The 16113-nt window shown below is 36.9% G+C and overlaps 1 protein-coding gene across 1 annotated transcript; it reads right to left on the bottom strand.

Moving 5' to 3' along the window:
* Positions 1-3723: 3723 nt before the first annotated feature.
* On the bottom strand, positions 3724-14268 carry LOC142623421 (DNA-directed RNA polymerase II subunit RPB1). The gene is made up of 15 exons (XM_075796831.1): positions 13936-14268; positions 13410-13673; positions 12054-12353; positions 11786-11944; positions 11416-11577; positions 11112-11332; positions 10855-10996; positions 10435-10770; positions 10062-10348; positions 9399-9657; positions 6202-9305; positions 5893-5964; positions 5154-5207; positions 4892-5049; positions 3724-4125 (listed from the first exon to the last, which is right to left on the bottom strand). The coding sequence occupies exons 1-14, from the start codon at positions 14017-14019 to the stop codon at positions 4929-4931; spliced, it is 5565 nt and encodes a 1854-aa protein (XP_075652946.1). The 5' UTR covers positions 14020-14268; the 3' UTR covers positions 3724-4125; positions 4892-4928.
* Between the last annotated feature and the right edge of the window lie 1845 nt (positions 14269-16113).

The raw sequence follows: 16113 nt of genomic DNA, 5'->3' as shown, positions 1-16113 counted from the left end.
TGCAATGGGAAGACTTTAAGGGCCTGTTTGGTAGCATATTTTAAGTCTTGTTGTATAAAATGATGTGAAAATTATAATTTAAAAAGTGTTATGAAAACACGTGTTTAAAATACTCCTAATACAAAAAAAAAAAAAACTAATAAATAAATAAATGTTTGGTACCATATTTCTAATAACATCTTTTTTTTAAGTGAAAAAATATAATTGTGTATTTTATATATGTAGCTGTTTTTGAGAATGCAAACCCAACCGAACCAAAGCCAAATTGCTATTTTTTTAGTTGAGACATGAGAAAAGAAAAACCCAGACAGAAGAAAAGCCAAATTGCTATTCTATCCAACTGAATCACTGGTTATCCAACCCAGAAAAAACAAAAACAAGAGAAAGCCATCAACTACGATATTTACACACACAAAAAAGGGCAATAAAAAAAGAAGAAGAAGAAGACCAGCGTGCAAAAGAGGAGGAAAATAAAAAATAATAAAGAGAAAGAAGAAGAGAGAGTGGCAGCGTGCAGGAGCAAGAGGAAAAGAAAAGGAAATAAGAAAGAAAGAAGAAAGATAAAGAGGGCGTTTGGATCCGCCGTTTGTGCGTCTACGTTTTTGCTTTTTTTTTTTTTTTTAATCCAGCAGTTTATTTTGACTTTTCAGCCATAAACAGTGCACAAATGCACTGTTCATGGGTCCCACAAATTTCACTTTTTAACAACTTTTTCATTAAAAATGGGTCCCACAAAACTATTCATATATTTAAAAATTATTTTGCTACAGTGTTTTCAGTTTTCAGTTTCAGCAAAATAAGTTCTATCCAAACGGACCCAAAATATCCATTCGGATACCAAGTCTATGTTTTGAGTTTTTGAGTTTGCGTTTCAGCTCCTTTTTTTTTTTTTTTTTTCCTCCTGCAATAGCTTTTCAACTTTTAGGAAACAAACAACACTGTTTATCACTGATATTACTGTTTATGATATTGTTCACGACACTGTTTATATACTTTTTCATTAAAAATGGGTCCTGCTTCATTATTCACACATTTAAAAATTATTTTACTACAGTGTTTTCAGTTTTTAGTTTTTTATTTTTAGCAATAAGTTCTATCGAAACGAATTCAAAGAATAGCGTGCAAGAGAGAGAAAAATAAAAAAGAAGTCAGAAAGAAAGAAAATTGGTTAGGTATTGTCAAATCGGTGAGTCTTACATTTTTCTAAATAAATATTTAGAAAAGTGATATTGAACAATATTATTTGAAAACTGGTAGAATGAGTTTTTTAAATTTTGTATTTAAATTTAAACACTCTAAAATGAGAAACATAACTCAAACATTCTTAAAAATATTTCTTTATAATTTTCAGTATTTAAATATTAAAAAAAATTTAGTATTTAAATATTAAAAATAATTCTTCTTTAAAAACTACTCTTGATTGCAATTTTTGTGATTATATATTACTTATTTTACTGGAAAATAATTTTTAAATATATAAATAATAGTACAAAACTTAATTTTAAATTTTTTTTCTAAATAAAATAGCTCACGAGATCCACTAAATAATACACGGCACTCTTCTCAAAAAAACATAAAAGGCCAAAAACGCTTTAGTTTTCATCAGAATCCAGCTTCGGTCAGAAACACGGCACGTTTTTTGTCAGCTTACGCCAAAAAAAACAAAGAGACAGAAGTTACGTCCTATGAGAATCTTTCAGTCCCATCACCAAATGTGATCATCCTTCTACAGAAAATGGTTTCAATAAAAATATCTTTAGGAAAATGGTGTGTTTTCTGTCATTTATGTTATAATTTAAATCGCTTAATAATATCTTTGACAATGTACTTAGATTAAAGGCTGTAATTCCTAATTCAGATAATCAAGTCTGGTAGGATCTTGCTTCAGCAAGAGTATTCCTGCCCAAGCAACGGTCGCTCAAGCCTGCACAACCCTGCTCGAGCAATCAATTCATGGTCAGTTTGTGAGCATCAGAGAAAGATTTTGATTCTTCTCGTTTGCTCAAGCAATTGGGGCCTGATCGCTCTAGCAATTAAAGCTTCCTCGAGCATGCCCTTCAAATTCTGAATTCCACGTCAATCTTCTCAATGAAGCCATGGGAACAATTTTTCTTAATCGCTGTGCTAATGCATGGCAGTGGGTAGGTGTGTAATACTTGAAGGGCTAGGAGTGGAACAAAATAAAAGAGATTGCAAATACAAATCTTCTATTTAATTTTTCGTATTCCACTTTATACTCCGTCAATTAATTGTATGTCATGCATTTGATTTTTTTTTTTTTTCCATTTTTAACTTGGATGTTTTATAATGAAAATAAAAAGAATGTGTGGCAAGTTGAAAAAAAGGTTTTGGCCAATTTATTTTAGGTAGGTTGTGAGTGCCAAAAACGAGGAGAGAGCTGAGAGCACTTTTTTAGGGGAGCTGATGCCATTTTTGGTGAAGCCAAGAGAGTAACTTTAGTCATATACATGTACATACACAGCCGAGCGAGTGAGACTGAGGTAGATAGTAATCTATATCATTAATTATGAATTTTGTTTGTCATTGCATTAATCGAACCACATTATATATTGTTGTCTTGTATAGATCTTTATATCTCTTGTTTCATGGGAGCCTAATTAATCGAACCACATTAAATATTGTTTTGTATAGATCTTTATATCTCTTGTTTCATGGGAGCCCACTTCCACCAACTCCCAATCACAAGTCACAACGCACCAAAATAGCAATAATTGTGAGAGACTTCATTATTGGAATAGCTAACAACTCATCATCTCCTATAGCATTAGGAGAGAATATTACATGTTTCGGTTTCAGAAACATGCATCATCTCCCTCATGCTCACATGAGGGAGAGGATGCATGCTTCCAAAACATAATGAATTCTCTCTAAAATTAGGTAGTACCTCTCTCTTTATTATGTTACTATTATAATTCTCTTGTAAACATCTTGAACAAAGACCCGAGCCCATCACTTTTTTTTCTTCCCCCTCCCAACCAAACAACCACTTAAAATGCTTTCTCCACTTTTCTCTCCTCAATTTTTCATCCTCCCTATCTCTTCCATTGTGTTACTATTGTAATATTATAATTTTGTTTCTCTTGTAACTATCCCGAACAATCTCTTTCATTGTGTTACTATTGTAATATTATCATTTTGTTTCTCTTGTAACTATCTCGAACAAACACCCGGTTCCACCACGTTTTTTCCCTCCCTCTCCCAACCAAACAACCACTTAAAATGCTCTCTCTCCACTTTTCAATCCACAATTTTTCATCCTCCCTAAGCAGCTGCACTGATATTTCAAGTCTTTCCGGTAGCTCATTGTGTCAGGCAACTTTTATATATATATATATATATATATATATATATATATATATATATATATATATATATATATATATATCAAAAACACCATTGAATTTAATCATTCTTCACGGGGGAAAAAAACCCACGTATTTACATTTAATTTAAAAACCTATACATCTAAAAACTCACTCGATCTCGGACTACTTTTGGGCATCACTGACCATCATTCGAACCCTACTCCATTTTAGTCCCAGCCCCCCTCCCATCACTCTCAAGTTTCAACTCCAAAACCATAATACCATCCAGATCGCTTTTGTTCTGAAGAATATAAAATAAGTAATTTCTCACAAATGCTAAGAGCTATAACCTGGAATGGAAAACTGACATAGTAACCAGAAGTGGAAACAATGACAATTCATAAAAGATTAGTTCCATTAATGCCTTGCTCAGTCTACCTGCAGATTTGCTCTTGATACTGAAAAAGTGACATTGAAACTTCAGATCACTACAATATTGCTACAAGGAAAAATATACATTGATGCAATAGGCTTTTAGCCCATATATTTGGCCATTGGCACAGCAGAATCAACTCCATAATAGAATGTCCATCAATAGTACTCCGACAGAAAACAAAATGAATGGATGACGTATTAAGTATCAAGCACTACTACAATACAAACTGACATCTCCGATTAAATATTATTTTGCACATCACTGCCCAGTTTGAGGGCTATTTAACTTCATGTCAGCAGCTGCCGAAGTTCTGAGACATCTACATATCGACTGCAAGTCAACAGCCCATGTTCTATAAATTAACTGCAAATGAACAAATGAAATGCAAGTTAGTTAGCCTTGTATCCATTCTGAATTAGGTGAAGATGAGCAGTAACAGACTTAATTTTTGATGAACAAATACAATACATAACTCAGATCCATCCTTTTAAAATAAAAAAAATAAAAAACCTCTGCCCCACACCGTAAAAAAATAAATGAATAGCAAACTGATGACAACACGATCAACTGGCACAAGATAGTCAGAAGGAATTAAAGGCTAGAGAACGCCCGACTAGCAGCGCATATAAACTACTCATCCTATTTTCAACTCCGTTTCTAACTAAATTCTTTCAATATCAAACGTTATTTTAACATATAGAAATTAGCACTGTTTACATGGTTGGAAAATACAATATACCCCATTCCGCTTTGTTTAAAGCAAGGACAAACACGGTTTAAGTTTCTTGCCTCAAAAACTAGACAAGTAGATACATAAAATTTTCATACATCAAAATATATTCCAAAAAAATTGTGGCAACAGACTTGCAGTGGCAGAGAATCATGATAAAATGGCAAACCCCCAAAGAAGGATCTGAAGCAAGTTTTTTTTTTTTTTTTTAACTGGATCTGAAGCAGGTATATATTGACCACTTCCCTGGCTGAAGCCAGCAAGGAGAGAAGCCAGTAGACAGTAATGGACTAAATTATTAGAGAGCAGTCATGTGGTAAGAGAAAAATGTGTGAATTTCATAAGAGAATATTATATTACTCAACATCATTGAGATGAGAGCTCGAAGAAGAATTTGACCTTTGCTATAATTAAAGCTATTTATCAGTAATACGACTTAACGAGTGCTCCTATCATCTTTGTCACTCATGTCATCTTTGTTACTCGTTTGTGGAGTATACTGGCTGGTAGATGACGGAGAGTATCCAGGTTGGCTGGGAGAGTACCCTGCACTTGGACTGCATGTCGAGAGAAGAAATGTAAGAACCATATTGGTGCCTATTAATTCAATAACAAGCTTAAAAGATCTATTTCAAGAACTAGAATTGCATTATCAGCTCACCTGTATTGTGGAGAACTTGGGCTGTAATCCGGGCTCACTCCAGAATTGTATGGACTGGAGAGGTAAAAAAATTGAAAACATCATTCAAGACAGTTTTAACACTCAAAATGAAGAAGTATATGTCAATCCACTCCCAAACCATGATACATAGTATTTGCAAGCACGGGATAAGTCAGGTGATCTGAGTTAAATCCAGGACAGAAAGCTGATGAGCATGCAGCTTTAAAAAGTATGGTGACTGAATTTGAAACCAACATTTAGATAATATCTTATCAAAACTTATTTAATTAAAAATAACAAAAATAAACCTACTTTTAAGTAAAACCCCATATATTTTTCATGCTCTTAAATGCTGTGTGTTACACCTCATAACAACACAGAAACTGAAGTCACCAAATCTGAGAACTACCTTCTCCCAACATTAGGTGTTTGGATGAAAGAATGAGACACAGACTAACAAAAAAGTGCTTTAAACCAACCCCAACCCCACCAAAAACAAAACCAAACAGACGCAACTGCTCAAGTTGTTAGTTGTTACTTTACAGACCAATCAGTTCTGCAGCTCATTAAACAAGCAAACCAATTAATAACGACTGAGGCAATTAACCATCATGTTAACACAGAAAAACCTGACATAGATCCTTCATAAGAGATGTTTCTTTCTTATGAAAAAATATCTTCCATGAGAGAATTTAAAAAGAAGACCAAAAAAGTGCTGTCTTAAAAATAGCAAATTTACCTGCTGGGACTGTACGTTGGGCTTGATGGAGAATAAGAGGGGGATGTTGGTGAATATGATGGGGATGTTGGGCTGCAACAGAAATGAAAGGTTCAAGCATAACAAACAGTAAATATAAGTTGCCACAATATTGGAAATCAAGAAAAAATCAAACACTGGCCAAGACAAGGGTAGGACATTCAGCTAGCAGCTGAAAATGTAATGACATATGAGAACGATTACATATTTGCAATCAGCTTCTAGCATAATCAACCACACCTTGTACCGCCAAAACAAACAGAAGTCATCATATTTTGCAACATGGGTCACCTGTAATTTGGAGAGGTAGGACTATATGGACTGGACGGTGACAATCTTGGACTGCTTGGTGAGTATGCCAGTGATGGGCTGTATTTTGCTGACTGAGGATTGTAACTTGGAGATGTAGGGCTATAGCTTGGCGAGGTTGGGCTGTAACTTGGTGATGTTGGGCTATAGCCAGGAGAAGTGGGGCTATAGGCTGGTGAGGTAGGGCTGTACGATGGGGATGTGGGGCTGTATGATGGGGATGTAGGGCTGTAGGAAGGTGAAGTTGGGCTATAAGAAGGAGAAGTTGGGCTATAGGATGGCGAGGTGGGGCTGTAGGATGGTGACGTAGGGCTGTACGCAGGTGAAGTGGGGCTGTATGCAGGCGATGTGGGGCTGTATGCAGGTGATGTGGGGCTATAGCTTGGTGAAGTTGGGCTGTAAGTGGGAGATGTGGGACTGTAGCTTGGAGAGGTAGGACTATAGCTTGGAGATGTGGGGCTATAGCTAGGAGAGGTGGGCGAGTAAGATGGGCTTGTAGGAGAATAAGCAGGACTTGTTGGGCTATAACCAGGAGAGCTAGGGCTATAAGTAGGGGAAGTAGGGCTGTATCCAGGAGACGTGGGACTGTATCCAGGGGAGGTAGGACTGTATCCTGGGGATGTAGGACTATATCCTGGGGATGATGGACTATAGCCTGGAGATGATGGGCTGTACCCTGGAGATGAAGTAGGAGAAAAGGCCATTCCACCAACATAAGGAGAAAACTGAGCATCTGAAATTGGAGACAGGCGGAGATTTGGGCTCAGCAAATAACTTGGAGACATCAAGTTATCATGATATGGAGTTCCTGAGACAGGAGAGCGGGAAGGTGTCATGCCAAAATCCAGGCCATCCATATAACTAGGTAGCTGGAGCTCAATAGCATTCTTCAACATCTCATCATTGAGATACAAAGCACAGTCTCCAGTGCCAATGGGTGCAAGCTGGCCTAACATTATATTTTCCGTAACACCCCTCAAATGATCTGTTTCAGCAAACACCGCAGCATCAAGAAGAATGTCCACCGTCTCTTCAAATGAGCATCTCATCATTGGCCCTGTATCATTTCGGTTGATACCATGACGAGTGATTGCCATTAAATGGCCACGATAGGTCATTGTATCACACAGGATAGCCAGATGGCGATAATTCACATAAGATCCATCAAAAGATATAACAACCCTCAATTCATCCAACAGGGATCGACGAACTGCCTCAATTCCGAGAACCTCAATAATTTCTATCAAGTGATTGCTTGTGGTCCTCTTTGGATCAACATCATCATGGCACATAACTGCCAATAGATTAACACCTTCTGTATCCAACATCCACTCTTGCTCTGGCTTAAATCCATCATTATCTTCGAACCGGTTAATCTTACATTGTTTAATAAAAACCTTGTTGATATCTGGGATACCTCGAAGTGCCATTTCCGTCAACATGTTACTCTCAATCTTCTTGAGGAAAACATCATCTTCAGCAGATTCATCATTTAGTTCACCCTTCGGAGCTTCATCATTCATGATACGGATACGAAGGATCAGTTTTTCAGCATTGTCATCATTGAATATACAAGTCAAATCATCATCAAATTCAAGGTTGATCTTCTCAGCAATGTCAGCCATGCTTAACTTCTTATCCACCATCATTTCACGATTCAACTCTATACGAAGCAACCAAGGAGAGATTTTTTCAGGGGCAACTTCTTCATCTGGCATTTCATAATAGGATCTGACAAAATCAACATCCTCATCAATAATTGTGCTCATGGGATCCGGATCATACCATACTTCTGTAGCTTGAGTTACACTCCGGAGAGTAGTGTATTCCAAAGCACATTGAACATTCTTTGCTCTCTCCTTAGTTTTACTAACTTCAGGCTTCAAGTAGACAGAGAGAGAAGGTGTTTTGATCCTCTTAGCAACATTAATGATTTCCCTCAACCTGGGAACACCAAGAGTGACATTCTTTGCACTAACACCAGCATAATGGAAGGTATTCAGAGTCATCTGTGTAGCAGGCTCACCAATAGATTGTGCAGCAACACAACCAATCATTTCCCCAGGTGCTACAAGTGACTGTAGGAAACGCGATTCTATTTCACCAATAACCCACTCAAATGCTTCACGAGTAAGTTTGTACTCCTCCAACACCCTCTTACTGGCAAAAGTGCTACGTAGCAAAATATTAAAGAAGAGAGTAGCATTCTTCTGAGCTTCAACACTCAACAAATCCTCACCTGGTACAACCTTCAGCCTCTCCTGGAGCTTATCAACAGCTTCCACAATTTCCATTGGGTGCATATCAGAATGCCTTCGATTGTCAATCTTAAAGATCTTCGTAGCATTCCATATAAGCCTTTTAAGGTTGACAGGCAATGGCCAAGTATTATCACCTGTAGTGGCAATCTCTGTTCCAAGTTGGAATCTATCAGCTTCAAGTTTTTGAACTTCAGCATCAAACACGTTGCGGAACTCTCTTATGGTTTTCAAGTCTTCAATGTGTTCTTGCATCATGTAATCTGGGTTCCAATTTTCATCATCAAACTCATACCTGAACGTCTTATTAAATTCTAATTTTTTCATTTTCAAAGATTCCAACTTCTGCGATTCTATCCAGACAGAATCCATACCATCTTCCCCATATAGAAACTGGATAACATCACCCAAAGAGTTCCGTACAGTCCCATCATATTTGACCATAATATCTTCCATAGCCTTCACAAGTCGCCTTTGAATGTAACCAGTTTCAGAGGTCTTCACTGCAGTATCAATAAGACCTTCCCTACCACCCATGGCATGAAAAAAGAACTCCTGTGGAGTTAGTCCACGCAGATACGAGTTCTCCACAAACCCACGACTTTCTGGCCCATAATCATCTTTAGTGAAATGGGGCAATGTCCGGTCTATGAACCCATATGGGATTCGCTTACCCTCCACATTCTGCTGCCCCACACAAGCAGTCATCTGTGAAATGTTGATGAAACTACCTTTGGATCCTGCAGTAACCATAGCCTTGAGATTATTACTCTCGTCTAAACTCTTTTGGGCACTACTTCCGGCATCATCACGGGCCTTATTCAAAGTCTGAAAAATAACAGATAAATTTAGTTAGTATTTGAAAAACAAAATGGGGAAGGGGGGGGGGGAGAATCTGGAAAAAGAAAATTGACTTGGCACCTGGTTCACTTTGTTTTCAAATGACTCCATCATGGTACGTCCAGGTTCAGGTTCTAGCTCCTTTGCTTGGGCTTTCCGAATAAGGTCTTTCACTTCGTTTTTTGCTTTAGAAATAGTTTCATTAATTGTCTCCATTGTTGATGCATCAGCAATGGTATCTCCAATGCCAATACTAAAACCATTCTGCAAAAGCCAATAATTAACAAGCCACTGCACATGACCCAAAAATTTACGAGCCGCATCAGGACCAACCTCTTCCCTGTTCAAACAAACACATAGAATAAAATCAAAGAGGGACTTCAAAAAATTTCAGAGCAAAGCCCCATGTATAACAACTGATATCCACTGTGTGAGTTCAGTTTTTCAGTTCATCCTTCAATAGCAGGTGCAAAATCATGTTTCATTAGAATAGATGGAAATAAATCTTAACCGTTGGTTTTATTAATGACTAATCTTCTTTCCCAACAACTACGTATTCATTATCAACTTCAAAAGAAGAAAATTTTCCAATTTTGAGAAGTCTCATTAAAAAATAAATGGGCTGGTCATATTTTGGCTGTAAACCAGAAACTGTTAAAGTTTCAAACAAGATAAGCTATATGAGTGCATAAAAATACCACACCTAAAAATGTGAGTGGATAACTATATGTTAACCATGCATACCAAATAACATGTATCAGACTTCCAGTAGATGTTCCAAGTGTCTTTTTGCAAAGAGTTCCAGCAAGTAGCTCCCCCCTTTCTATTCTCACTTGGGTGTCCCCTGGAGTAATGGATCCAGTTTCTGACTCTGAGTGCCAGGCAGAAGTTCGTATGAGATTTATCTGTTTGGGTATAATAAGATTGAAAACTTGTTTTCCAGTCCAATAAGGCCCAGGCTTCAAAATTGCAGGAGCAGGAATTTTCCCATCAAAATCCTCCCACCACATCAAGATGTTCATGAAAACATCCTGCAGAAACCAGTGGAGATTAGACTCCCAGAAGATTTTAAGAAAAGGATATTGTTAAATAGACTTAACTTATGCATCACTATTACCTTTGGAATAAGCGTGTCCCTCTTGGTGATTTTACGGCATCCTAAAAGCGTATCCTGAACTATTCCCATAACAGGTCTATTCGACTGAGGAGAGACAATGCATTTAGGCACCATCATTAGCTCCAACACCTCTGCTCTAGTTTCAAATGATTGAGGAACATGCATATTCATTTCATCACCATCAAAATCAGCATTGTATGGTGAGGTAACAGACAAATTCAGACGAAAAGTTGAGTATGGCATAATCTTGATTCTATGCCCCATAATAGACATTTTATGGAGACTAGGTTGACGATTAAAGAGTACAAAATCTCCATCATTCAAATGCCGCTCCACCTGCAACCACAAAAAAGAGAGTTTGAGACTAGTGGTAAAAAGCTAGAGCTATAATATAAAACCATTTAGAATATAAGACAATGCCTTATATCCAAGCTCTAGATGGTGATCGCTACTTTTCTTCAAGTAACGGAGATCTAGCCTTTGACCATCATCCCTAATGATATACTTGGCACCAGTTTTGCCAGGTGGAGGATGTGGCCCATACTCAACAAGCTCCTTCAACCTGTTTCATTAACAGGAAAATGGAGGAAAAGAGTTAATTTACAACTAGCCAAAAATATAAAGAGAGCAAAGAATAATACAAGGGTAGACATACGAATATGTACGAAACGGTGTACCTTTCAATGTTATATGGAGTAACAGTCTCTGGATATGTGAGATTTAAAGCAATACTCCATGGGACCCCCAATTCATCAATATTAATGTTTGGATCAGGGGTAATAACAGTTCGTGCTGAAAAATCCACACGTTTCCCCATCAAGTTACCTCTGATTCGACCTTCCTTTGCTTTAAGCCTACTACAGATAGATTTAATAGGTCTCCCTGATCTCTGGGTTGCCTGTATGGTTAGGAAATGCATTAGCCAATACCTAAAATCATTTATCTCGGATACACTTGTGTAATTTTAAGCAGCAGCCATACCCTTGGCTGTCCCGGCAACTCATTGTCAAAATATGTGGCTATGTGAAATTGCAACAACTGTGCAAACTCTGAAATGATATGTGCAGGTGCCCCATTCCTCTCTTGTTTCCTCAGATTCTCATTGTGCCTTATAATCATAGCCAATTGATGAGTCAAATCGTCCTGCACTCAACAACGACATTAAATCAGAACTGACCATAAGCAGGGTTTCTTCTCTTGAATATGATAAAATCATAAAATCAAAGTTGCTAAATTACATAAATAACATCCTACAACGCATGAAACCAAACAAGTTAAAAAAAACTAATAGTAACAAAAGAAAGACTGGTGTCCAGTAGAACTAAGAGAACAAACAGTAGAAGATGCTTGCCTCACTCCTGGAGGAGGTATCCATCATCACAGAGGGTCTAACAGGAGGTGGAGGAATTGGAAGGACTTGTAGAATCATCCAGTCCGGACGGGCATACTTAGGGTTCAAGCCTAGCAATTGGCAGTCTTCATCACTTATCCTCTTTAGAATACTAAGAACCTACCATACATTCAATATGTTAGCATTATGCAACAACTCATTAATAATGAAGAGCGCAATATCTTTTGTGAAGAATGAAGAAAGCAATATTGCATGCAGAATGGGTTACCCTTTCTGCAGTAAGTGTCTGTTTTCTTTCCACAGGTTCTGGAAGCTGCTCTTGATCATCACTTTTCTTCCTTTGAGCCTTGTACTCCGCAATCATTTTCATACCTTCTATAGTGAGCTTTGGCTGCTGAGCACCACAGCCACCACGACTCTTTTTTGCTGGTTGTTCAGAATCTTGACCCTGAACCTCAAGTTCATCACCACCTTCACATTTCGTTTTATTCTTGCAGGCATCCAAAATCTTTTTAAGTCTATTTTTAGGATTCTTTATTTTCAATGCTTGCTTAAACTTGTGGTCTTCCTGCAAGAACAAAAGTTGAAGTAGAAAGAGTAAGCAATCTTACTGACACCCAATTTTTGAATTCCATTATCATAGAACAAAGAGATGGCTAAAATAATTTTTTTTCAAAAATTACAATGTCTAAGACATATACCATCTGATACAAAACTAGAGAGTAAACAAAGCGAGAGTCTCTTGAAATGCTTAGTCTAGTCAATCTAAAAAGGAACGCAAATTCTGGGATTCAATTTGTTTCATTTAATCAATATATGCATTATCACCATAATCTCTACTGTTTAGTACTCTCGCATAATTCAGATGGTGGAACATTTTATACATACTTAAATTGACCGCAGTGAACTACTTGGTTCATCCTCTTTCACAATCCCTTTCCCCTTTAGGTTATGGCCCACAAAGATCATTTGTATTGCACATGTTCAACTTATGCTTGTTCCAATTAACTCTAAAAATTAAAATTACAGGGAGTCATGCAGGCAATAACAACAACCAACACTTAGTTCCAAAATTTTGGGATCGACTATTAAATTTCGACAGTCTAGTGAGGGTTGGCCACATGTATTTTTTTCAGCCATTCTATTTAATCCAAAATCATACTCTCCCTTAATTGACATGTCCTATTTTTCCTACTTCTAGTAATGTTATTTTTCGTCTTCCTCTTACCTTTTATTGTTCCCTCAGCTTGAATCAAACCCGCTTTGTCACTAGTGCAGTAATCACTCTTCTTAAGACATGAACAAATCACATCTCAAGCAACTCTCCCTCATCTTTTCATCGAGAGTGGCCAGCGGCCACCCCTATCTTTCAGCAAATTTCCTCATTTCAAAATCTTATTTTTCCTTGTATTGCCACTTATCCTTCTAAACATTTTCATTTCATCTACACTCATTTTATGACAATTTCACTTCTTAACCGCCCAACGTTCAAGTAGGCAACTAACATGAAAACCTGGTGGAGGAGCTTAATCTTATAGTCCTACTACTATATGCAAACGGAATCAATTCCAAATTCAACAAGTGCACTTAAAACCAATAAAACATAACTGAGGCTTTCAGATACCTCATCAGCCAGAATTTTCGAGCAATTGAAGCAAACAGAGCGCATGATACTGAGCACAGTCTTCAAAAACCCAATATGAAACATAGGCTTAGCAAGCTCAAGGTGCCCAAAGTGTCCAGGACACTCTGCCATGTTCGCTGTGCAAGTCTCACACTTCAACTTTCTATCAATTGTACCGAGCCGAGTGTCGCTTAAACCGCCCACCTTCGGCTTTCCCCTCTCCATAGTCTCGCTGTGCTCAACCTGCACCACTGACATTTGCCTCTGCACACCAAAACACCAACAACTCTTCGTTCAAAACACACTTCAAAAAAAGAGCTAAAAAAAAAACACAATTCAACAAACCCTAGAATACAAGAAGTAACAGAACATGAAGAAAAAAAAAAAATCAGAATTTAGTTACAACTGCAGCTGGTAAAGAAATCCGAATTCCTTTTTTTCCCGTTTTCCCATGGTTTTTCTCAGCAACCAAACGGAACTGAACAAAATTGCAAAAAAAAGAGAGAATTGAGAAATGGAGAATTACGATCTCGTCTGGACTGAGTATGCCGAACTGAACCATGCGGACTTTGGCGACCTCCGCCGGAGAGTAAGGAAATCGCATATCCATGGCGATCGGATTTGGAAAGAAAAAAAGAAAATAAATAAAGAACAAACCCTAATTCAGAGAGTGAAAGAGAGAGATTGAAAGTTCTTAAATCTTAAAATACTTTTTTTTTTTTTGGTTTTGAAGATTAGTTTGTATTTTCGTTTTGTTTGAAAAAATGTTTCGGTTAAGTGTTTTTGAGATAACTGAGAGAGATCGACGGCGTGTTTCTCTGTCTCTCTTGAGAAACTCTCAATAGGAGAGGCTCCAATCGAAAGAAATTGGGAGCCCTAGGGGTATATTTATAGACGAGCAAACCCGTCCGTGTGCGCATTCTATCTTATCCAACGCTATCGTGCGCCGAATGAGCATAACACTATTTGGACTAAAAGACTAAAGTACCCCTTATAATTTTTTTTTCCCACATAAATCATAAAATTTCAATTGAAAATAAAAATTATATCAAAATCTTTGCAATTAGATCCTAAAACATGTCTCTGTAAAAATTGGGTGGCAATTTCTAGTTTTTTTTTAAAGGAAATACACATTATTTGAATTTTTCTTTCCCATTAATGATGTATCGAGGAGAAAAAAAAAACAAATATTTATGATGTATCGAGGAGAAAAAAAACAAATATTTAGAGTATTAAGTGGAGTAAACTATAGATCTTTTGGTTAAAACTTAAGTATAATGGTGGAGAATCATAATTTGACAAACTAGATGTTCTAGGTGAAAGTTGGAGCCATTGGTGTGGTCACTAATGAAGCTAGGAAGTTATGGACATATAAATATGGACTAAGGGTATGCAATGAACCCGCCAAAACTGACTTGACCCAACCAAAGCCATCGGATTTGGTCAGTTTTTAGGAGATGGTGGGTTAGGTTGGGTCATGAATTTTTTTTTTTTTTTTTTTTTTTTTACAGTGGGTTGGATTGGGTTTAAACCATAAGATCTACGAACCTGCCTAACCCGACCCGACCCACCTATATTTTTTTTATTTAAAATAAAAATATATATTAAAAATATGTTATATAATTTTTTGTATTTATTATTTTGCCCCTCCTCCTGAATAAAACCTAAACCCTAAGTTTTTCTCATATAGTTTGTATTTGTTTAATATTATGCTCATGATTATTTAGTTTATAAATTTTTGCTCTTATTTTTGTGGGGTTTTTCTAATGCTCAATTTAATAATGATAATAATAATTAGAAAAAATTGCTTAACCCATGGGTCCAACCCGACCCAACCTGATTTACGTAGGTTGGGTTGGGTTGGGTTAGGTTCAATCCCTATGATGGGTTGGGTAGGATTAGATTTTTTTTAACCCATCATGGTGGTTTGTGTTGAAAAAACTTATCAACTTGATCCATGCACACCCCTAAGATGGACTTACATTGTACATCTAAATGCAATTGCTAGTTTTGGATGTTGAACATGATGACCGATGTAAAAGTTGTTGTGGACTAGCTTTGGCCTAGCTAATCCACAACACTTACATTAATTGGTCTCTTATACCATGAGTGAATGCCGAGATTTACTTAGCAAAATTCATCAAACTAAGGGTCCGTTTGGATAGAACTTATTTTGCTGAAACTGAAAACTGAAAACACTGTAGCAAAATAATTTTTAAATGTGTGAATAGTACCGTGGGACCAATTTTTAATGAAAAAATTACTGAAAAGTAAAATTTGTGGGACCCATGAACAGTGCATTTGTGCACTGTTCATGGCTGAAAAGTCCAACCTTGCGGCTGGGTTAAAAAAAAAAAAAAGCAAAACGCAGACGCAGCACTAATAAGCTGGATCCAAACCAGCACTAAGGTTAGACACAGAAGGCAATAGATGTATAGATGCTTTCATGAAAGTAAAGGAACTAAGATTATTCGCACTAGTTATTATAAAATAGCATGAACCCCAAACTATAGCCAATAAAACCCAGAAGTCACTTATATCATATTATGAACCGGTTATGCAAAATGAGATTTTACTACAAATTGCTTAGCAAATATACAAGTTATTATAGCTTATATAAAACAATTTATTTTTTTACGTTTTTTGAGAGTGAAAGAAGATAGTGAGTGGTGATTGTTATGTGTAAGGAGAGAAAAATAATTAA

The sequence above is a fragment of the Castanea sativa genome, chromosome 2, assembly GCF_040712315.1.
Source record: "Castanea sativa cultivar Marrone di Chiusa Pesio chromosome 2, ASM4071231v1".
In the NCBI taxonomy this organism is placed as follows: Eukaryota; Viridiplantae; Streptophyta; class Magnoliopsida; order Fagales; family Fagaceae; genus Castanea; species Castanea sativa.
Note: the sequence above shows the minus strand (reverse complement) of the source record. Positions and strands in the feature narration are given on the sequence as shown.